Raw genomic sequence first — 24,561 nt, 5'->3', positions numbered from 1 at the left:
TTCTATTCAGTTTAAAACTAATGCGCGAATAGGGCACACGATCGAACAATCAGCGTAATTGTTTGTTCTTTTCAGTTGCCATGGAAATAGCAGTACGAGCGTGAGTACGAGAATGTTCTGCGCGCACAGAACACCTGTTGCTTATAGCCTAGAATAATACCGAGACATGCGTACAACGCGTCTACTCGTCTGAACGCATTGTTATAACAATAAGTTAAGTATGTTTTGCGAAAAGTTCTAATTTATAAACATTCTTGCGTCATTCTGGAAGGAGAGATGAGGTGCTGGGTTTTTTTTGAATGGGAGAGTGGCTTGCTTGAATGGACGACAGAGGTGTAGAGGTAATAATGGAATTATTGGCTTCTGAGCACGCACGAGATACGCCGGTCAGGCGTCGTCCGACAAAGCGAGAGAGGGAGAGAGAGACGAGCGAGAGAACAGAAAAGAGAGAATATGAACGAGAGAGAATAGAAAAGAGGAGGAAAGAGGAGAGAAAAGAGAGAGACTAGAAAAGAGAGAGAAAAAAAAGAATACAAGAAGAATACAAGAAAAAGAGAAGGTGAGCAAAAAGTAAGAAGAGAAAAAAGAAGAGAATAGTGAGGGTGATAGACAGATAGATAGATGGATAGATAGAAAGATTGATAGATAGATAGATAGCTAAAGGCAAAGTTTTTTATACAGAACAGCTTAAGCGATGTACTGAACATTTTGAACAACTCTTCCGAGTTTCAAATGTCAGAGACCAACAAAACCAGCAGCGTATGACGCCTACAGTTCGTCGAATTAATCGCGTCAACTCGGAGGCGCCATCGCTGGATGAAATTGTAGCAGCCATCAAGAGTATGAAATCCAATAGAGCGCCAGGGATAGATCGTATTTTAGCCGAAATGCTCAAAGCTGACCCATCTCTGTCAGCCCAGATGATGCATCGGCTTTTCAGCAATATTTGGGAAACCGCAATTTTTCCGGTGAACTGGATGCAGGGCATATTGGTCAAAGTCCCTAAGAAAGGAGACCTAACTGAATGTGGTAACTGGCGTGGCATCACGTTGCTCTGTATTACTCTCAAAGTACTCTGTAAGGTAATCCGCAACCTGATCCAGGAGAAGATCGACGCTACTCTCCGGCGACAGCAAGCTGGATTCCGTGCTGGCCGATCATGTGTAGACCATATCATAACGCTCCGCATTATATTGGTGCAGATCAACGAATTCCAGAACTCTTTTCTGCTGGTGTTCGTTGACTTCGAAAAGGCGTTCGACCGACTCAACCACGAAAACATCTGGGGCGCACTTAGGCGTAGAGGAGTATCAGATAAGCTAGTCCATCTCATCGAGGCGCAGTACGAGGCGTTCTCGTGCAAGGTTTTGCACGACGGCGTCTTGTCCGACCCCATAAGGGTTACTGCTGGCGTGAGACAGGGCTGCATTTTATCACCGCTTCTGTTTCTCATTGTTATGGATAAGATATAAGTTGGAGCAATTGACAGTAGACCAAATCGAGGATTGCCTTGGAATCCTCTAACGATGGAGCAGCTAAATGACCTCGACCTAGCCGACGACATTGTCTCACTCGCACAACGCCGAAACGAAATGATAGAAATCGAACAGAACCAGTCTTCATTTTTCGCACGATTCTCTTTATGTCAAATGTGACATTTTGAGGCAGGAGAAAAGTGGTTCATTAGTTTTGCAGTTTCGAGCAAAAGGTAAGAGAATAATATGGAACATGACAAAGCAGATATAATTTAATTGTTAACCTGTTTATTGCACGCTTCGTGCTGCTACAATCCGCTGCTGCTACCCTCCAAAAAAGAAGGGGAAGCTGAATTGGTACAAAACCGGTTTTTATTCGAAACTTCTAGCAGAAATCGAACAGAAATCCGGCAGAAAAACCGAGGTAAAATTTCTGCCCGAATCGGATGTGTCATTTTTGCTAGTTTTCACGGGTGACGGCGACCAGAAATCCGGCAGAATGTCTAGCAGAAAAAGTTTTTCGCTGCCAGATTTTTGTTCGATTTCTGCCGGACGTGCCTAAGCGGGTATAGCCACACGGATCAGGAAGGCCAGGGATGCCTTTGCAGGTCTGCGAAATATTTGGCGCTCAAACCAAATCACTCTTCGTACGAAAACCCGAATCTTTAATTCAAACGTTAAATCCGTACTGCTGTATGCCTGCGAAACGTGGTGCGTCTCAGCGGAGACAACGCAAAAACTGCAGGTATTCATTAACCGGTGCCTGCGATACATCATTCGTGCCTGGTGGCTTGATAACTGGATATCCAATGAGGAACTCCATCGTCGGTGTCATCAATAGCCGATAGCCACAGAAATTCGTGAAAGTAGGTGGAAGTGGATCGGACACATCTTGAGGAAAGGAGCGAACGAGGTCTGCAGAGAAGCACTCGATTGGAATCCACAAGGGCAGCGTAGAAGAGGCAGACCCAGAGACGCATGGCGACGGAGCTTAGCCAACGACATCCAGGCTGTAGACGAGAACCTGTCCTGGCGACAGGTAGAAGCCATGGCGGGTAACCGTCAGCAGTGGAGATCTCTGATTTCGTCCCTTTGTTCTGCCGAACCGGCGGACATGGACACATAAGTAAGTAAGTAAGAGTTTTTTGTTTCGCGAACATATCTGACTCGTTTTCAACCACATTCACACGGTGAACGGTGGTCCGGATTCAAAAAGATGCGGACATTAGCAATTGGGTAAAGAATGCGTAATTTTCCAAGGGTGGTGTCTTTGGAGAAGTTTAATATTAAAATATAGCGCATCTTTCTGCACTATCCATACTTTAGCGTGCTTAATGGCGGCTAGTGGGTACACTTTTCGACAACGTTTATTTGCTTTCGGGAACCCCACTCACGTACGCTTGAAAGTTCTACAACAACAATCAAGGCTGGAAATGTCAACTTGACGTGAATAAAGTTACCAAAACCATGCTGACGTTTTCCGAAAGTTGTACCCACTGGCCGCCATTACACACGCGAAAAGGTCGATTAGGGTGATACGTGGTGCAAATAATTTTGCAAATACAGCCTGAATTCGTTGATTGGGCCACGATTGCACTCCAGCTGATTCGCTAATTGGGCCGACTGACAGTAGTTGTTAGAAATTTCTAAACTCGAAAATTCCATACAATTTTGACATTCAAGTTGTCACATAGCCCAATTAGCGAACACCCAATTAACGAACCGCCCAATTAACGAACCACCAATTAACGAAACTAGAGTGACTATATACAGAGTGGCGACAAGTCATCCCAAATGTATGCAATGCGGTTTTTCCAAGGTTTTTCTTTCTCTTTCCTGCATACGCGTTGGATAGGTCGTCTGCTCGATTGGAATGACACTGACAGATAATTATCATTCCAATTTTGACATTGTGGCCACTCTGTATATAGTCACTCTAAACGAAACTTTGCCGTATCAGCGGAAAGCTCGAAAGAAAGGTTTTTTTCAGTGTGTTTTGTCACCCTTTGGAAACGCATTTTGTTTCGCGATATCGACATAACCACACTTTTGGTAGTAAACAAAATCAGCTGGTATTAAATCGTGCATTTCGGTTTCGGTTAATTCGCCGGTATATCTAAACATCCACGTATATCAAGCTCTCAAGCTGAAGTTCAGTGTTAATTTCAACAGTGCGTTTGTATTTCGTGTAATTATCAGTTTTCGGTTGCTCGGTGTTTTTTGTTTTTAGATAGTATTTTTGTGCCGGAAGTGAGTACATACGTATATTTATGATTGACTAAAACTTGGTGCTTTATTCTGCGTGTTTACAAAATACATACCAAAAACGTGCGGATTCACAGTGCTACGGTTAAAGGTCAGTTATAATTCTTCTCGGTAAGTTCCTCTGATTTCTGTTCGACCTAGCAGTTCTCCTCAAATCGTACCGATTTTCCTACTTTAATGACTTCGTCACCTTCTACTTGACCCTGCAGTGCCAGATCGGGGCTTTCATTGGAATGGTACATTTTCTTAATCTCCTCATCAGGAATAATCGGCGAAGGGCAATCGTGTTGTTCTGTTTGAGCGGGAAGGATTACTAATTTTTGCTCCTCTGCTCTGTCTTTCAAATCAAAATTTTGTAAACGTTTTTCTACTTCACCCGTTCCGCAATCGTCATTGTCTTGTGCTGGTGTTGTGGGCGGCCCAAATTGTTGGCAATCTTCTTCCGTTGCCTTGAGTAGATCGTCCTTTAAATGTCCCGCCTCTAGCAAATAGTACTGCACTGTCTCGATTGCTGTGGACGAAAACATTTCCGGGTGGGCTTGCATATACCGGTATACGTACAGATCTGCCGTGGTAATCTTGAATCGATGTGAATACACGATGATTGTTGCGCCAATGTAGAAATCCTTTGCTGTGTAATAATCGGGATCATTGGGGTCACAGTTGGGTTTCCACACCTTAGTTGGGGCAAGAAAACGACCGCCCCGGATACCTGAATTGCGAATTGTCGATTCCATTATGGAAATGGTCCCATCTGCCAGCGATACGCTTAGTACGAACCGGCGGATCGAGTCTTCCGGATGGGCTGTGTCTAGGACACAGCCATATCGCAGAAATTTGTTCATATTGACCAAGTAAGTGACAACGTCTTTACGAGGGCTCTTCGGCGTTAGACAGTGATAGGAAGCGATCGAATCCTCCGGCGTTCCAAGGCCCAAGTAAGTCGGAAGCTCCTTTCGAGGGGTGCGAGCTTGAGGGTGCTCTAAGCGAACTGCTTCCGGTTGAATGATTTTCAGTACTCTTTCGTAGTAGGTGCGTGTGAATCGGTCACAATCAAGCAAGAGAAATTTTCGACCATAAACGAAAACAGTACCGCCGACGAGCAAATCTTTCGGGGAGTAATATTCGAACACCTCGTTATCCGTTTGTTCCAAGCAAATGGACGGGTAGGTTGCTGAAAATAAATGATATTTTTATTGTTAACAATTCGTAGAGTATTTAGGAAGAGTTTGAGTATAACTCACCTGGTTTTTCCTTCCAGTTTTTTGGTAGTTTTTGCTTCCGAAGCATCATTGGGAAGTAATCTCGGCCCTCCTGGTTTTCTTTGAGCTCTTTAATGGAAACGGTGTCGTCTTCAAGGTAGTAAAAGAATTTGTAGGTCATTTTCTCGCCCCCGGGTTGGTTCGGTTCATCCAATAGGCAATCAAAGCTGATACCAAAAAGTGGTTTTAAAATATAGGGGTATCATAAAAAAAACAGTCTACAATTGCATGTGGATACTTACTGCAAAACTTTCCCTTGATACTCAAGATACTTTCGCAAGGTATCCTGCGGCACTTGGTACATTTTATGATGTTTAAAACTTTGACGAGCACTAATCGACCTTTCGTTCATGGCAGGGTCCGGCGGGGGAAACTCCATCTGGTTCAGTTCGATTCCGTTGCTTAGCAGAAATTCCTTCGTAAACGCGTCACAGTTTGTCAGATGAAAAACGTACCCATGGATCTCCAGATCGATTCCTATGTTCAGGTCTTTCCAGCTGTACGTTTCTCCGAGACAGTTTTTGATTATCTTGCCACGTCGAACCAAACGTCCCTGCGGGTAGCCACAGTTCTCGATGATCGGTTCCAGCACCGTCATCGTGTCGTCCTCCAGGAAGTACAGGATGTTGACGTATCGAATGCGAAAATTCTCCTGCGGAGATTCTGGGACGGCTTGCCGGAAAAATGCATTGAATTTCAGTGTCTTTTGATCGTAGAGAACAAAGTGCGGTCTGTATGGTTTCACCGGAAGGCTACGCACTCGGCCGTACGTCAAGATTGGATCGTACAACACTGTATCGGTTTCATCGGTGCAAAAGTAAATCGAATCTTCGTTCAGCTGCTCTCCACCAAAACCACAGATGGGCTTGTCGTGTATCGGATAACCGTTGATGTACTTGAAGGATTGTGGAACGTGATGTTTCTGGCGAAGACGGTTAGCGAAATCGTACCCAGGAAGCTTCGGAAGGCCTTCCATTTGGGACGACGTATTTAATTCGATGTGGTTTGGAAAATTTCTGGACTGCCGAAAAACTGGGGAGAATTTTAGTTGGAAAATAAACAATCGATTGCTTTGTGCAGTGCCTGTGGTTGCTATGTGGAAAGTTGTGTGGGCGCAGGGCTAAGATGCGAAGGGTAGTAAGCTGTGAATAACACCTGTTGATTGTTATTTTTTTTAATTTGTGTTAGCTTATTTTCTTATAGGTAGAGTGATGTGTTTCATACTTTATTCTCTATGATACCTACTACCATACTTTCTGTCGATTCGTTTGCTAACTTTTCTACTTTTTATTTCCAGAAAATGTTACGAAATTCTTCTAACGCTAAGTTATTTGTTCGTAATAACGGGTTGTATATAAGTCGCAAGATTGCAAATTTGTCTAAGTTGAGGTAAGTAAATCATAATTTAGTTTAAAGATAATTTAATGCTGGGTATTGTTGCGTGTTATGGACTTCTCCACTCCATATATGGTTACTATTAACATTTATGAACAATCACTTTGTAAAATTGAGATAATCTTTTGTTTTATCGCAGTATTATAATAATTTTTGATTAATTAGCATAGCTGCACGGGGCATAATGACCATACTTACCAATAAAGGCTGGAAAGTAATATAAACATTAAAATGACACAGTCAAGTATGATTTTGCATAATTGTAAGCAACAATCAACCCGAAAGTAGCAGTCACAGAGCAAAAGTTGTGTCTTTTATCTACCGGGCCCTTGAACCGCCATGTTGCCTATGTTATTCAGCTGAAAAAAAAATTCAGCAAACAGAAAAAATCATAACATAATCGCTAAATGAAATGAAAATAGTCACCATTTCTCCTTTCTTCTATGTGGTATAATCTTTTACGTTATTTTCTAGTAAAACTGGCTAAAATTGTAATTTTAACAAAAGTGCCCATGTTGCCCCGTATGGTTTTTGGTCGAAGCAAAAAAAAATATAAATTTGAGGGTTGTTTATAGTCAATCAATATTCTATACATTGTTAATTTATCAAGGACATGTCAAATCGTAAGTTTATAGTAATTATTAGAATTTTGATTAGGCGCTACATGTTTTCTGCGCGTTTTGCTTAGGCGGCCCATATTGTCCCTACCACCTCTACTAAAAATATTAAAGAAGTTTGTAAGGCAGATAAATCTCAAAAATTAAAAAAACAAATCCTTAAAAATAGTTAAAAATCGTGACAATTTTGAGGATAAATTAAACAAATCACCGTCTTGATAGTTTTTCTAGGATTTCTATCTAAACCCTAAAAGCTAAAAAGAGTCAAGGAAATTCTACTCGGAACATTTCGTATGATCCTAGCCCCCCTCTATATTAAGAAAACTGTAAATATCTACTAACCCCAGTAAATCGGGTGTATCGATCATACCTCCTAACAGAGATGTAAGCAGTGCTCCTCGTGTACCATTTTTATAAAAGCCTTACGGATCCTCTAAGCTACCGTAAACGAGCCAACAAAGCTACCAAAGTGATTTGGTATTCTTTTTAAAAAGAACTTACACACAATGTACACCTAGACTGCTGCGCGATGAAAGAGGATTAGCACCTCACGCGCAAGCGGTTTTATTGCTAAATATGCTTACATGGCTAAATTATCCTACCTGCACCTTTATTGGTGCAAACAATGTGGCGTGATATGCCACGTTGTCACGATGCCAACATAACGATTCCCCCCTTTGAAGAAAAGTCGTCCTCGACTTTCACGATCCTCCGCTATTGTGGGATGAATCTTGGTTGCCTGGTCGGGTGATCCATGTTGATGCTTCGCGTTGATCCGCCTAATGGATTAGCTTCATCCTTGTTGTTCGTCTCCTGATTGCCTTGTTGAATAACGATAGTTGCCTTCTTGGTCAATAGTATTTTGATGACACAGCTTAGCGTAATTCCGATCACAACGAGGGTTGACACCGAAATTGAGCCAAAAGATATCCAATGAAGCAGCTGAATCTTGGTGTGGATGCTTTCACTGGTAAGATTGAGGTGGTGGATGTCGTCTCGATGCGCCATATGGAGTACCTGTAGGGTTGCCAAGTCTGAAAATTACAAAAACCGGCCGGTCGGTCAGGCATTCAAAAAATGAAAATGCGGGGGGGGGGGGGGGGGGGTTATAGCAGTATAATATTAGAGGATTTGCCTGGAATGTGTAATGTGCGTTAATGACATATTATTTGAGTAGTCGCCGGAAGTCGGTTGACAGTTTTTTGTGTAAATGGGATGAGCAGTCAATTGTGGAGATAGCGAATGGCAGGACATCACAGTCGAAACCACAGCGAACATTGTATGAATTATTAAAGATAGCTAGTTTCAGATTGACAACTACTTGCTTATGGTGCTTGTGGACAATTTAATGTATATTACCGCCAGAAGCAAAGTATTGTCACTGCAAAACTGGCTATCTTCAATGATCCACTGCTCAGGATTGCTAATAAATTTATCAGAAAATTTAACAAATCAGGCAAAAAGTACAAATCGGGCTTCGTATGTCAGAAAACCGGCCTTTTTGCAGGATTGACCGGCCACCGGCTTTGCAAGTGAAAAACCGGTCAGGCCGGCCAAAAACCGGCCACTTGGCAACCCTAAGTACCTGTAAATATTCTAGAGGGATGCGATCTACCATGTTAGTAGTGTTTACCTTCAATCCGGTAGTTGGAATGAAAGCTTTGCTGGGAATTTCCACGTTAGTGTTGGTAAATTGTTCGCCATCTAGCAATATTGCACATTTTGAGAACTGGATGAGGTACGATCCTTCTAATCTGCTATTATGCATGCTGCAGTTAGACTTTAAGACGATGTTCGCCTCATTGATGATTATTGTAGCGTCATTGATTCGTTTTATTATGTTATGGCCATAAATTTTCTCCATCGGGCAATGTGCTGACGAACCGCTCATCAATTTTTGGATGCATTTCGATGGTGGTTCGAGCTGATTAGAATGACATATGAATTGGTCTATTTTCCGATCACATGTTGATCTTGTAGAGTAAGGCGTTGTTCCGTTCAAATAATAGTTTGCTTCTAAATGAATTCTGGTTCCGTTTGATATTGTTGGTTCGATCTGGTAGAGAGAATAAATTTCGTTCGTTAGCTTGGGTATTCTCAGGATATACCTTATAGAATTCTTAGTTGTTATAACGTATGCTCGTGCAATCTCTAGTACGCTCTCCGCTGTGGCTATGTCTAATCCTTGTTCTTTCAGCATAGTTTGAGCGACGGTCAATTCTTTTAGGCTAATCAGGCGACTGCTAGGGATGTTCCAACGAGCCAAGGTTATGGCTTCTCCTATAGTCTCTATCTGCTGAGTGAGTTCGTCCATATTGAGCAGTAGGTTTATAGATGAAAACCCTTCGTTGACGTCTGATGAAAGATCGTTGTATCTTGAGATGAGTGAGTTAATGCTATATGTAATATTCCTGATCCTAACATCTAGTCCAGAGTTAATTTTAATCTGATTATTTTCCTGATCGATTATTGTATTAATTGTCGCGTTCACTAGTCTTAAGTCGTCCGCGTCTGGGCTTCCTGAAATATACTTCCATCCTGTTCCTAAGCTGTCCCAGCGCTTTACTCGTTTTTCTACGATTTTAATCTTTCTGAATGATAGGGATAATTTTTCAATTTTTGATCTTATAATGGGATTAAGAACTTTATCGTTAACAATTTTTTCTTGAGCTTTTAAATAGAGATCGTTGATGGTTAGTTCTATTGGATCTAGATCGATTGGGTGTATAATTCTCAGATAGCTGTTGCAAATTCTGGCTGTTCCTATAGGAAGTATCACAATGGGATTTCGCCTTATGTCGTGTATATATATGTCCGCCTGTCCTTTCGTCAGCAAGAGTAGCCTGAAATTACAAAATTCGTTTTAAATGCTTTTTATGAGTTTTCACTTGATTTTGATCAGTAATCGTTTTGGGAGATTGGTCAGTTATTTCTGCTACTTTATATCTATTGTTGTATAATGTTGCTTTCCCTTTGCATTTTGCGTATACTTTTTGTTTTTCAATATTCTTATACTCTTCCTCGCTTAAACAAAGAATTTTGGAATTATGCTTTTTGACAGTCATTTCAATGTTATCTAAAGCTGTTTGAATTTTCCTACTATGATCATTCGAAATTTTGAGTTTGTTAAGTGAACTGGAAGTTCCGTACACAATTTCCCTAGGGGCCAGCTTAGTTGTGGAATGTTTGGTTTCGTTATATAGTGCTACAATAAGTTTTAGCCCTTCATATAGGTTTAGCTCGATTGTTTTCCTTCGGTTTGCTTGATACATTTCAATTAAAGTGTTGTGGAATCTTTCAACAATTCCGTTGCTGTTGCTACAGCTTGCAAAGTGTATTGATATGTCCAGGTCGGTTAAAAATTCGGTCATTGTCGGATTACGAAAACTTGATGCCTGGTCACATGTGATTTGCTTTGGAATACCGAAAGTTGAGAAATAACGTGTCAACGTCTCAACGATCGTTTCTGTTTGTTCGTTTTCAATTTTGTACAGTTGTGCAAATTTCGAAAATGCATCGACTATGGTAAGGAATTTTTCAGTCTCTTTTATAAAAACGTCCATGTAGATAATGTCGAATGGTCTGTCATACATACGTCTTGTAATCGGAATTTTAAATGGATGTCTTTCATATTTTGCTAGTCTGCAGTCCTCACAATTTCTAGAAAAGTCTTGCAGTTGTTTGTAAAGTCCGGGGAAGAAGACGGATTTACTAATTTCGTCGTAAACAATTTTACAACTTCGATGACTGAAGTTATGACTTCGCTTAATAAATTCCTCTTGTTCCCTTGGTTCAATTATGTCCGGCAATTTCAGATTACAATATTCAATTTTGACTTTTTTCCGAAAAATTTTGTCCGCAACCTTTGTGCAGAGTCTCACCACCTCCAATGGTGCGAATATACCATTTGTTATCTTTGGATTGATATGTTCCTTAAGGAATCCGGTCAGGCTTTCCTCATCGTAGTATGGTCGGTGATAAACGTGCCTGGTGTAGCCTGAAAAAATTTGAACCAATAAGTACGGGCTTTTTCGTTTATTATCGGTTACCCTAAAAAAGATTTGATTTTTAAACCTATTCACAGGTGAAGTTCCGTACAGGTTGTCGTCCTCGTACACCTCGTTCTCCATCTCTCGGTTGTTGATTTCCGCCTTTGGGATCCTGGATAGGCCGTCCGCTACGACGTTCTGTTTACCTTTTTTATATAAAATTTTAAAATCGAATTGTTCAAGATACAAGCGCTGTCTCGTCACCCTTCCTGTAGCATCTGTGAGCTTCAGTTCTTTCGTGAGCGGCTCGTGATCAGTATAAATTGTAAATTGTTTTCCGTATAGATAAGGTCGAAATGTCTTTGCTGCAAAATAGATTGCGAGAAGTTCTTTGGCGGTGGCAGAGTAATTTTCCTCCGCTCTCGACAATGTTCTGGATAAATACGCTATAGGTCGTTCAACTCCGTTCACAAGTTGGGATAGGACGGCACCAATAGCGACATTTGAGGCATCCGTTGTCAGAATAAACGGTTCCTCAAAATTAGGATAAGTGAGAAGCAGATTACTAGTCATGATTGTAACGTTGTGCCGAAAAAAATAAGTTTTTTTTTGTTGATAATTAAGTTATTTAAAATATGAGATCGATAGTATTTAGCTATAAACCTAAGGTTTATAAAAGGTTCGTGTCTTGGCTGAGCATGAGAATGCCACTCAAATGGTTTGAGTCCCGGCTACTCCTAGAGACGGAAAATATATTCCTATGAGTACTAAAAAATACGTTAAAATCTCGCGATTTAGATCGGTAGATTTAAGTAGCCATATTTAAATTAAAACCCGAAATTCAATTGAGAACAATTGAACGGAAAGTCGTTTAAAAGAAAGGGAGCGAGATGGAAGCGGACATTTTCGCAACGGATCTAACTGCGCAGAGACGCACATTTAAGTTCAATTTTACAGTGAATAGATTCAAAGGAATCGAGCTAGTGCTATTCAAATTTTTTTAAAAAGGTGTGTAAAAGATTAATTGTGTGAATTCGTTCTATTGTTTTGTAATTGTTAACGTGCTATTTTAAAATTTTATAGTTTGGTGGTGCGTAAGCAGAATTTTGACTGGCGTCCGTATTCTTAATACGGTTTATAGCAGAATAAGGTAAATTTTTGTTTTTCCTTTTTTATATTATATGATTGTAATTGTATGTACGTTCGGTTTGGACAGCGCTCGTCCAACGGGCGTTTTATTCTGGGTTTCTACGTTCGGCCATTTCTTCGTTTGAGTTCGTGTGCTAATAAAAGGTCCGCCCTGAGGGGTAGCCAAACGGAGGCGTTGGTAAGTTCGCTCAATCCGTTGCGAAATTTTCACGGCGGTCGTCAATTGCCGCTCGTGGTTTCCGACCCAACCATTTACGTTACAACTTTTCGTGGGTCGAAGTCCGAGAGTCGGTCCTCGTTTCGTGCGTCGCCAATTGCGCACCGAGGTACCGAGTCCGAAGCAAGGGTTCATTTCATTCGCGGCGGTCGGCAGCGGAATCTTAGTACGCGAGGGCCGTCAGCGAGTACGTTCAGCCCTTGCGGAAGACTGCCCGGGAATCACGCGACAATTGCGTCGTCGTGAACACTCTCGTTGATATAAGTCGATAGCTATCTGTCCAACCACGCCACCCTCCGCAACTTTAGTTCGGCCATTTAGCACACGAACAGACCACACGCCCACCGTCTCGAGCAGCGCCGACTGGCAACGTCAAACGCCACTGAAGGTTCGGTGGTCTACCCGGATCGCACCAGGCCGCCGTCGTCGACTACTACAAAACCCTGCGCGCAGGTAGGTGGAAACCCTCCCTGAATAGTGTTGCCTGTACAAGAGTAATGTGCAATTCGAACGAACAATAAAGCTAGGCTAAAGTTAACTTGATTTGAAAGTTTGTCACGAAAATTTGTCTTTGCTGGTATACCGCCATAATTCCGTTTAGCGGCCATACGAACTATAAATCGCATTCGATAAGTTAACTCTAAACGATAGAATAAACTCACACACCGAAGCTACGTTTTTTAAATTCAAATAGCGATAAAATTCCCTTTGTGCGTTTCCGTTCAGAAATTCGTCCGTTGAGTCTGCAGTTGAGCCGTGCGAGTCGTCCCTGGAGAGTTCTCAAAATAATAGTCGGGCAAACACACGACCGGTGCACGCTATGTCCGAAGGTAATTATTGTTTAACTTTCATGCACCTCAGATTTTTCTTCACAGGATGTTAGTATTGGTCAAAAAAATTAATTTGGAGAAGGTCTTGAAATATTCTATCTTGGGTTTTTTACAAAATTCAATTTTCAAGATTATATAGGGGTCATTTCCTTTCAAATGATCATATCCGTTGTAATCGACCACCTCCGATTTCAACAAAATTTGGTATAATTGCTCATTCCGACCCCATAATCGATTTCCCAAAGTTTTGTACAGATTGATCAATCCCCCTTGCAGTGACGCTTCTCCAATTTTCTTAGATTTTTGAAAAAACTCATTTTGCATTGCATATCACTGCAAGGGGGATTGATCAATCCGTACAAAACTTTGGGAAATTGAATGCGGAGTCAGAATAAGTAATTATACCAAATTTGGTTGAAATCGGTGGTGGTCGATTACAACAGATATAATCACTTGGGAGGGAATGACCCCTATATAACCTTGAAAATTGAATTTTGTAAAAAACCCAAGATAGAATATTTTAAGACCTTCTGTAAATTAATTGTTTTGACCAGTACTAACATCCTGTGAAGAAAAATCTGAGGTGCATGAAAGTTAAATAATAATTTCCTTCGGACATAGCGTGCGGTGGTCTCCCCTATTCGGGAGTGGCGCAAAAGCCACCGAGTTAATCATAAAACTTTCTCCCGATCTCGTCACGGTTACATGATGTCTTTAAGTAGTTCAAATGTTTTTTCATATTCGGGGCTAATGTTGATATTTTTCACTTCTTTCCTCAATTGTGAGGTCATTGGTTTTGCAATATGGGCGAAGCGAGGGATAAACCGTCTGTAGTAACTGATGGTCCCTAAAAATGATTTCAAATCTTTTCGATTTTTCGGCAAAGGCCAGGATTTAATTGATTCAATCTTTTGAGGATTCGGACGAACACCCTCTATTGTGACCAGATGTCCTAAAAACTCAACTTCTTTTCTCAAGAATTCGGATTTGTCACATTGCACTTTCAGGTTAGCTTCTCTTAAGGTTTGAAGAATCTTTTGAATATCACTCAAATGAGTTTGTAAATTAATACTATAGATAATGATATCGTCCATGTATACAAAACAGCGTATGCCTAGGTGTTTCCTTAACACCGAGTCCATCAGCCGTTGGAATGTTGCTGGGGCGTTTTTCAGCCCGAACGGCATTCGAACGAATTCGTATTTGCCGTGGTCAACATTGAATGCCGTTTTTGGCACGTCTTTGGGGTTCACCTCAATTTGGTGAAAACCACTTGCCAAATCTAGAACCGTAAAGTATTGTGCTTTACCAAGTCTGTCTAGTATTTCACTAATTTCGGGGATCGGATATCGATCTGCTGGGGTTTTCTCGTTGAGTTTTCGATAGTCGACCACTATGCGAAACTTACGTCTACCCGAGTTATCAATTTTTTTAGGTACCACCCAAATAGGGGACGTCCATTGAGAAGAGGACTCCCTAATAATTCCACTCTCAAGCAGTTTTTGAATCTGCGTCGAGACTTCTTCTCGAAGATGATATGGATATTTGTAAGTTTTCTGATGAATTGGTAATTCATCAGTGGTTTTAATATTGTGTTTGACTTCGTGGGTGAACGTTAATCTATCGTTCTCCGCGAAGAAAACATCTTTGTACGGTTTCAAAGTCTTGCTTAGCAGCTTCCTCTCTTCCTTATTCATATGTTCAGCAGGAAAATTAAGTTTGAAATCTTTTTCCTCCTGCGTCATTGAAAAACATTCACATGCAAACGGCCTAAGAGGGCATTTCACATTCTTTTCTTTCGCTACGAGATGCACCGTGGCTTTATTGTTTATCGCTTCGTACACTCCCGGTTTAAGTATTATTTTGTTTGTGAGGTAAATGTCTCTATCAATGAGGAAAGAACCGTTTGCTGTTGTGCATATTTCAAAAAGGTTTTCCTTCTGATCGTGAAAGTTTACTGAATTTACGCGGTATTTAGAAAACGGAAAGATTTGGTTTTTAATAATTAAAGCATGATTGTTAGTATTAATTTTGGCTTTTAGGATGGCAAGGTTTTCATAGCCTAAAAGTCCATCAAAAAATTTATGGAAACGAAATACATGAAAAGGCAATTTTTCATCACCTGCTTCTGGGAAAAGGTTCACGTTTACCATTTTATCAATTTCAAAGGTTCCATTCTTATTCTTGACGACGGCGGATTGTTTGATCGTTTTTGCATTTTTGACATGTTCTGGATTCAAATACGATTTGTTTGCGCCAGTGTCAACTAAAATATTTAAATAACCTTTTGTTGTTGGTAGTCGAAGATATGGCAAAAAGTTTACGTCTTCGACTTTCTCACGCGGACTCGCTGAAAATTTAATTCTTCACATTCTTCACTCGACATTTCTTCTGCTTCAATTTCTTCTTCACTGAGATCACTCGCGGGTCCGTTCACTTCGTTTGCGTTGGTTTCTGTTTTCATTTTTCGATTAGGTGGCGGTTTCCGCTCGGTAGTCGGCTTGAAATTTGTTTTTACGTTGTGGCTGGCGCCGCTGTAATTAGGGTTATTGTTATGTTTATGCCTTTCAAAATTTTTGAAAGGTTTTGTTCGAATTTCCGCATTCTGGTTGATGCAGACATCTTGATATGCGGCTTCAAGGGATTTAGGATTTGATTGACGAATAATTGATGCCAAAGGTTCGCCAATGTTGTCTAAGTATTTAGTCACGGTAATCGCGTCAATTAATTCGTTTACCGTCATCGGATTTAGTTGCAGGTTGGTCTTTAGTTTGGTGTTCAGCTCTTTAGTATCGCTGAAGAACTTTAAATTACTCTTCTCTCCTTTCCTCAAGTGGAATAGGAGAGTTAAGTTTGTTGAAAGATCCTTTTGATCTCCGTAATTCTCCATGAGTATCGCTTTGATACTCGCAATGGAATTGGGGCTGCCATTCGCACATAAGATTGTGCGGGCTTCTCCCTTAATTTTGTTCCTGATAGCTCTTAGATAGTAGCGATCTAAGGTATCAGGTGCCCCGTTTTCGCCTTTTATGGCGAAATCGGTGTAGATCTCGTCTAGCTCTTCTAGCCACGACGAGAGTTCCTTTCTATTGCCGGTGAATTCCGACATGTTTTTTATTGAGTCAGGGATTTGATTACCCTGTCTCTGTTCAATTTTCAATTGGAGCTCGTTAAGCTGGGCTCTCAGCTGCTCGATCTCACTGAGTCTTGTTTCAGGCATGATTATGTTTAAGAAAATATAGTGTAGGTAAGATACTTACAGTATTATAACTGTTAACATCTGATGCGGGTGAGTGGCGGATTGGTAAGCTGTTACCGGTGTCGCTGCTGCGTTGTTTGCTCCAACTGTTGCTTAGCGTGACCAGCTAAAGATATCTGTTGTTCCAATCGCTTTAGAAACCTCCTTGATTTGGTATCGATTTCCTCACACCACTGGATTTTCCGCAAATCCTACCGGCTGCGCCACAAAGCTACCAAAGTGATTTGGTATTCTTTTTAAAAAGAACTTACACACAATGTACACCTAGACTGCTGCGCGATGAAAGAGGATTAGCACCTCACGCGCAAGCGGTTTTATTGCTAAATATGCTTACATGACTAAATTATCCTACCTGCACCTTTATTGGTGCAAACAATGTGGCGTGATATGCCACGTTGTCACGATGCCAACATAACGCCAAGTTAAATAAATGAGATAAAAAAAAACATTCGGCATGGTAAAAGGCAACGAAATAAGGACATGTAATAGAAACTTGGTACCTGGAACTGCAGATCGCTAAACGGCCAGCGATGCATCAACCTTGCAGCTTCCCGAGGCTTGGTGATCAGAAGCACTTTCTTTACCCACAAAGATATCCACAAAGCGACCTGGAGATGACCTGACGAACGAACTTCGAACCAAATCGACCATATTCTCGTCGAGGGCCGGTTTTTCTCGAACATTACCAACGTACGCTTCCTACGGGGTGCGGATATCGACTCGGACCATTACCTAGTACCTAGCAGTACACGTGCGCTCAAAACTATCGACGGTTTATACCTCGCGACAAAGCCACCCTCCTCGGGTAAACATTCGCCAGCTAAACAACCCGCCAGTTGCCCAAAACCACGCACGCGTGCTGGATGAAGCTCTGCCTTCCTCTGTGAAGCTTGATGCTTCGACGGCAACCGCGGTGCTAAGAGTGGAAACCTTAAGTGCACGAAATGATTGGCTTGACATGGAATGCCAACAAGCGATAGAGAGGAAAAAAGAACTTGGAAAAACTATTTAAGCATATCCACGAGAGAGAATTTGGCCAAATATCGACGAGCACGGAATGAGTTGACCACGATGCTGAGGAGGAAAAAGCGCCAGAACGAGAACAGAGATCGTGAGGAGTTGGAACAACTATTCTGTGCAAATGACACGCGCAATTTTTACGAGAAGGTGAACCAAACTCGTAAGGGTTACACACCTAAACCTGACATATCTGTAGGGCAAGGCAGGGGATCTAATCACAAACGAGCGCGAGGTGGTCGAGTGGAAGCAGTATTTTGAAGCGCATCTCAACCGCGATATAGCAGCAGGAGACGCAACGGAAGTTAATCACGGAGTGCCTATAAACGACAACAGCGTGCCGGCTCCCGATCTCGAAGAGTTCTGGTGAGAAATTTGTCAGCTGAAGAATAATAGAGCCGCCGAAAAGGACCGACTCCCGGCAGAGCACTATAAAAATGGCCAAGAACCAACGGCATTTCATTGAATAATTACCGTCCCTTCGTCAATAGTAAAAAGAACTACCGTTTCTAAAATTATTAATTATATATACCTGACCTCATTTCAAGGTTAAGACAAAAACACGAGGTTGGCCTAGTGGATTTAAGTTACACTTATGGTGATTATTTATTTATCCTTTCTCAAACTTATTTCGATTGATGCTCCCACATTCAATTTCTCTTTCAAACTTTATTTGTCTCATTCGTATTTAAAACAAAACGTGTTTTCAAACAATCTGTATGTATGATTAAAACGTAAAATCGAGAAAACCTGTATTGAATGTAACTACAACCCATATAAAACAAACAACTTTTCTTCAGCTCTTTAATAGACATCAAGCCGGAAGTCCGTGATGCTTTGCTTACCGCCCCTCAATCGGTGGTAGCCCTCGAGTCCACCATCATCACCCACGGCATGCCCTATCCGCACAACTTGGAGACGGCTCTCGAAGTGGAGCAGATTGTTCGGGAGAAGGTAAGCAATTGAATGTGTGACATTATTTTCTAATATGTTCCAGGGAGAGAGGCTATGGACCACTTTCGGAGGCAGTGAATCCAAGCTATACCGCAATCTACTCACTCTGATTGCGGATGCTGTAAGAGTAATTGTATTAAATATTCAGTAAAGTTTTGGCTAGGCACTAAAGAAAACAGTCCTCTATTTGAACTACGAATGTTGTTGGATGCAGAACAGCTGCATCGGTAAAGGACGGTTGACCTAGTGCTGGACCACCAGTAGGTACCTACTGCTCGGAATATAACTGGCCTTGATGAAATGAAATGAAATGGCTTAGGCTATGGTTTCAGTCGTCACCGCTGGCTGGTGGTTTCGTTTGTTGCTCTGAATTAATGATAAGCTGCATTTTAGTAGAAGAAAATCTGCATCAAGTGTATATTCAATTAAAACTTGAAATTGTGTTGCCAGTTTGTTTGCTTTAGCAAACAAACATCATTTGCTGTATGTATCATGAAACCACCATCGCTGTGATGCAAATATTTTGTTTTTGATTTGATGTTGAGGTTCTGGTTTGAAACGAAACCGCTTGCGCTGAGTTTTTTCTTTTCTTTTCGCACACTAACAGGGAGCCATTCCGGCTACTATTGCCATCGTGGGAGGTCGCATTCGGGTTGGCATCGAAGGCGACCAACTGGCTCAGCTAGCCAGATCAGATAACCGGCACACAATTAAAACGTCTCGCCGGGATTTGGCATATGTGCTGAGTAATGGTTTGCATGGTGGCACTACGGTGGCAGGAACGCTGGCCGTAGCGAATATGGTCGGTATTCGGGTGTTTGCCACCGGTGGAATCGGAGGCGTCCATCGAGGCGGAGAGCATACGATGGACGTTTCGGCAGATTTGGTTGAACTTGGCCGCACGCCCGTGGCGGTCGTGTCCAGCGGGGTGAAATCTATTCTGGACATTCCACGGACGCTCGAGTATTTAGTAGGTTTTAATTAGCTGAATTTGCCATTCTCATCGATTCGTTAAATTATTATCGCTACAGGAAACACAGGGCGTTTGTGTTGCTTCCTATCAGAGCCCGGATCTAGACTTTCCAGCTTTCTACACACGATCCAGTGGTTCGAAGGCAGCGTACAACTTGAACAACGCTGCGGAAGCTGCCGGCATGATAAAAGCTAACTGTGCGCTGGGCTTACGGTCTGGCTTTCTGATAGGCGTCCCCATTCCAGCGGAATATTCGCTGGACCCCAAAGTGATGGATGAAGTTATCGAGCAGGCACTGGCTGAGGCTAGCCGGCTAGGTATACAGGGTAAAGAAGTTACACCCTTTATCCTGGCGGCAGTGATGAAACTCACGAAAGGACGAAGTTTGGAGTCAAGTAAGTTACAATGGCGGTCAGCTATGTAGTCAAGCAAAATCATTTTTCAATGTTTTTATTTATTTCTTAGATATGGCTTTGATTAAAAACAACGCAAGAGTTGCTGCTGAAATTGCCGTCGAACTGATAAAAATTGAAAATTGCGCTAGTGCTAGGAAAGTGTTTGGCGGTGATGCTGCCAATGGTGAGCCGCCTAGCAGTAAGCGAGCACCGGTTAGTTGATTATTTAGTGTATATTAATTGATTAATTTATGTAAATATAGCTTGTCTAAGAATCTTTACTGTTAAATAGTTGAAAATACTGTTAATCCTAACATTTTAGAAGAAATAATTAAAAATAATTAACGTATTTGTTAGCCTCAAATACAGATGTAATTTGAAAGAAAGTGTTCTATTTAAATTATTTATGACCTATTATTCTAGGTGGTAATTGGTGGATCGATCGTCGATACCTGTATCAGCGTGCTGGAAGACGATTTAAAGGTAAGTGAACTACGTTGCATAGAAGTATTATAGTTGCCAGCAAAATGGAGTTTTACCAGAAACCAAGAATTTTATATAGCAGAATATAGTATCGTGAGAAGTTTGGAAAATATTCTGTTGTGCACATGAATTTAATATTCCCTCAAAATATTCTTCGACAAACATAGCAACAGCGAAACTGGAAGTACTGGAAGTATCTGCTCAAAATTCTGTACCTTCTGTACAGATGGTAGGCATATGTTTATATTATTATCTATATTTTTTCGGCTCTCTCTAGCACCATCCTAATCGCATCTACCGTGGTAGCCATCCCTTTTTGGAAAACTGAATGGCACAGAACCTGGTTACCCTTACCCTTCGAGAATTTCGCGAGTCCATTAAAAATTATACTTCTCGAATGCAATTGTCTCCAACAGTCACCGATAGGACTGTGGTATAAAGTTGAATCTCTCGGGGCTTTCCTGGTTCCAGCAGCAACACGAGCTCCGGTATATTCGGTATATACAAGAGCCACGGTTCCAGGAAAAAACTTTTACTCCGGTATTTTTGCAACGCCTTTGTTGAGCAATACCCAGTAGAGATATTTTCGAAAAAAGATATTTATCTCAATATTTCAGAAACGCCGCTGGGTTAGACGACCTAAATCTTTTGATGCCAAACGAAAGATATTTTTTCCATGATTTCCAATTGTACGATTTTGCTGTGCGACACGGATTTATTTATAGTAGTTTTGACCAAATTAAGGGCGTTTTTTTTCCCGTGTTGGGGCGTTTTATTTACGTACAGCTATGAAAAATTTTGGAATTTGTAAGGTTGAAATCGACCTTTTTTTATTATACAAAATTGATATCTTGGTTTCTCCATCATGACGCCTCAAAAATTGGCATCAGTACTTTTACAGAACTCTATAACCTTCTGCGGCTGAGGTGGTAGTCTGACAGACACCGAAAATCAGACAAATACAAGAGATGCGTTATGTATTGTATTTTGATTCTGAAGTTTGCAGTGTGTTCCCGACTCTGCGGGTTTATTACATCCAATAGGTTGTTAAATATATGGTCTTAATTCTAAAATAATTTTATTTATTTATTTACTTTCAACCGGTGGTTGGTTCGCCCCAATTCTAAAATATTTAAGATCTGCGACTGCCATTAAGTACGCCACCTTAAAGTCTACAAACAGATGATGAGTCTGCAAGTTGTACTCCCGGAACTTGTCTAATACCTAATTGACGAAAACCAGCTTGGACTCCACAGAACGGGCTCAGTCTACAGAACAGGATACGGGAAAGCACCTTATAGGCAGAATTGAGCAATGTAATGCCTCAATATTTTTTACACTCGAGTCAATGTTCTTTTTTGAAAATAGGGCAAATGAGGCCATCCAACCATTCCTCCGGTATTTATTCTTCTTCCCAGATTTTGACAATAATCCGGTGGATTGCTTCGTACAGCTGCTCGCTCCCCGCTTTTAGAAGTTCAGCTGGGATACCGTCCTTCCCAGCAGCCTTACCGTTTTTCAGCTCACTGTTTGCCTTCCTAATCTCTTAAAAAAGGTGGCTCCACAGCTTCGCCATCCCTCACAATTCTTATCCTGTTTCTGGCGATCGTCGTGTTAACTTCTCCATCCAACAACATCTGAAAGTGCTCCTTCCACTTGGTTGCTACCGTCGTTTTGTCAGTATAGGCAGGTTTTCAGCACTATCATTGCACATCAAAGCATTGCACCTCACCGTTTTGTAGAAATGCAGAAACGTTTGTTGGTGACGGATCTCCTATGCGCCGGCAAGCATGTGCTTCTCATACTCGCATGCGACCCCTGGCCTGATTCTTTTCATCTGTCTCTCTATAGCATTCATCATCCAATCAGTTGTTACTAGGGCTGTCTAACCGGTAGTACCGGTAGTACCGAAACCGGTAATACCGACCAATTTTTGGATACCGAAATACCGGTTTTGGAAAGGCAAAAAACCGGTATTTCCGGTATTTTCTAATCTGCTTGTTTTTTTCTACTCCTTATTCGAATAAGAACTAAATTTGATAAAAGATTATAAAACTCTTAGAAAAACAACTTGGTGTTAATGCCGACGAGATAATTATAGCTCTTGAACCCGCTTAAAGCACAGTAGCGTAACTTTGCTGTAAAAATGTTTCATTGTCGCGTCGCGGTTCAATTTATTTTTGGACAACTTGATATTCAAAAGCCACCAAATTATTCGAAGGCCTCAAATAACGAATTTAAGAAACAAGATCAGAGACCAGAAATGTTACTTACGATAGTAAATTGTTATTCAACAATGAAGTAATGAAGCTTCAGTTTCAACAGAAGCAGCGCCACTTCGTTTCAAAACTGGCTTTAATCAGCGTCATTGAAAGGATTTTCATTTCATCATGACGACCGGTTTTAAAGTTTGATTTGCATTTCTCTATCAAATATTCAGAAAAAGGTCAGCCTAGACTTTGAATGCAATTGAATTGATTTTGAGTAACATTTCCTACAATTTAACGCATATGCTGTTTAATCTACTCAACATCGACAATTCGAGGCTGACTGTCAATCGTCGTCATTTGACACAGTCAGTAGTCAGTCAGTCATGTATGAAGCGAAGGTAAGGGAAAGTTAGCATCATTTATTTGTTTCGACGATGTCGGGCTCTGATCAGAATACGGGGATCTTTGCGCTTTTTGAGCATTCTTGCCATCAAAGGATCTATCAGGAAAAAATTTGGAATATTTTTCAAGTCTTTCGAGTGATACATTGATTAAACAAGGAGATGAAATCTGCATCCCACTATCTTCGAATAGTGGGATTGGTAATAGAGAAGAGAAGGTATTTGTGAACGATGATGAAGAGAATGACGTTATGCAGGAGTTGCGGTTTGGGGATGGAGTAAAAATTTTTGAGAGGCTGTAGGAGACCGGGGAATTAATTATGTTGGAAGCTACAATACAAGATATTTTGTAAATAATTAAAGGCGGATTTCCCTGCTATAAATTTGAAGAAATGAAAGGAAAATGCCTGATGTGCTTAGAGCCGTTCGGCAGACATCGATGAAAGCAGAAGTTTTTTGAATTGTTGGAAGTATTGGCAATTAAATTCGTTCTAGGAAGGGAATTAAATCACTAAGAGTATTATATCTGCTTAAATTCTACTGTGCTAAGCAACAATACTGAAGCTAAAGTTTCAAAATGAAAAAATTTACTGAAAAACAACGACATTTCTATTGATTTCGAATATTTTGCCAATACCGGTATTTTACCGGTATTACCGGTATTTTCTCCGCCAATACCGAAATACCGGCTTTCACCAAAAGCGCCCAATACCGACAGCCCTAGTTGTTACGCTGTCTTCCACATGTCGTACCTACCAGCTCTCTTGCAGTTGTTTCAATGGCACCGTGGTGGTTCTTCTGCAGCCCACTTATATCTTCTATTTCTTCTTGCTGTTCTGCGATCAAGCCTACTGGCGTATTCCGCTGCACAGTGGATCCTCTCCATACAAAAGCTGGACAAAAATAAAAAAGTTGTCCAAAGATGCTGAAAATGCCACCTAAGGGTAATTTTGGGTCGCTGAATCTGATTTTTGCATCTAAAATGTTCTAAAATTATCATATGAACGTCTATGGTTGATTAAAAAAATATTAATACTGTAAATCATATACTTTATTTTTCTGCAAATACCTTTTATGTATTCTTAGTGTTTTGCAACAAACTGAACTACTAAAATTAAAATAAATTGGGCAAGCTCATGTTTCCAATACATAGTTGTGTTTAAATTTGAAGTATTATTTCATATTCACGTATGTTTTGAAATAGATTAAAACTGTTTTTTTTGCTTATAGTGTTTCTTGCTATCCTCGAAATTTTGAAGCAATTTGAAAGATATTGATGGATAACAAAAGTAATGACCTAATATGGAATCGACATATGAATCAGAGAAAGATTTCGTTCGATTTCAGATATTTAAGATGATAAAGAAATAATAAAGAATCATGCATGGCACAATCATTTTGATTCAATTCACATTCATTTGACAGTACCGTCTCAATCAAGCAGAATCTGAAAAAGTTATGTATGTGGCATTTGTAGAGCTAGTTATTATCTTCAAATTTGCTGAATGAAGCTAGGCTGTATCTTTTGTATTTAAGGTACCATATGGTTGCTACCCCGTTGGTAACCAAATGAGCGTTCACTTGACTACCAACGGGGCAGCAGCATTGTAGCACAGTGAATACAAAAGATACAACCCTGCTTTATTCGGCAAAATTGTAGATAATAACTA

General features: G+C 40.9%; 2 protein-coding genes across 2 annotated transcripts; one reads left to right on the top strand and one right to left on the bottom strand.

The window, feature by feature from the left end:
• The first annotated feature begins 3,561 nt into the window (after positions 1–3,561).
• LOC128739551 (pseudouridine-5'-phosphate glycosidase-like) lies at positions 3,562–20,513 on the top strand. Its single transcript, XM_053835045.1, has 8 exons — positions 3,562–3,851; positions 6,300–6,391; positions 18,276–18,429; positions 19,037–19,399; positions 19,461–19,797; positions 19,868–20,010; positions 20,221–20,280; positions 20,448–20,513. Exons 2-8 carry the CDS (start codon positions 6,303–6,305, stop codon positions 20,511–20,513), a joined length of 1,212 nt encoding a protein of 403 aa, XP_053691020.1. The 5' UTR covers positions 3,562–3,851; positions 6,300–6,302.
• On the bottom strand, positions 3,878–5,978 carry LOC128742467 (EF-hand domain-containing protein 1-like). The gene is made up of 3 exons (XM_053838837.1): positions 5,245–5,978; positions 4,985–5,169; positions 3,878–4,914 (listed from the first exon to the last, which is right to left on the bottom strand). The coding sequence occupies exons 1-3, from the start codon at positions 5,976–5,978 to the stop codon at positions 3,878–3,880; spliced, it is 1,956 nt and encodes a 651-aa protein (XP_053694812.1).
• Positions 20,514–24,561: the final 4,048 nt, after the last annotated feature.

This window comes from Sabethes cyaneus, chromosome 3, assembly GCF_943734655.1.
Source record: "Sabethes cyaneus chromosome 3, idSabCyanKW18_F2, whole genome shotgun sequence".
NCBI lineage: Eukaryota > Metazoa > Arthropoda > Insecta > Diptera > Culicidae > Sabethes > Sabethes cyaneus.
The sequence above is the reverse complement of the archived record's forward strand: the minus strand, read 5'-3'. Positions and strand labels throughout refer to the sequence as shown.

Bases quoted from the DNA above. Each gene is read 5' to 3' on its own strand.
- LOC128742467 (XM_053838837.1), bottom strand. From the start codon at position 5,978: ATGGAAGGCCTTCCGAAGCTTCCTGGGTACGATTTCGCTAACCGTCTT. The intron at 5,170-5,244 runs GTAAGTATCCAC...TTTTGGTATCAG, and splicing joins TATCAAGGGAAAGTTTTGCA to CTTTGATTGCCTATTGGATG. The intron at 4,915-4,984 runs GTGAGTTATACT...ATTTATTTTCAG, and splicing joins AAACTGGAAGGAAAAACCAG to CAACCTACCCGTCCATTTGC.
- LOC128739551 (XM_053835045.1), top strand. From the start codon at position 6,303: ATGTTACGAAATTCTTCTAACGCTAAGTTATTTGTTCGTAATAACGGG. The intron at 20,011-20,220 runs GTTAGTTGATTA...CTATTATTCTAG, and splicing joins CTAGCAGTAAGCGAGCACCG to GTGGTAATTGGTGGATCGAT. The intron at 20,281-20,447 runs GTAAGTGAACTA...CGACAAACATAG, and splicing joins TGCTGGAAGACGATTTAAAG to CAACAGCGAAACTGGAAGTA.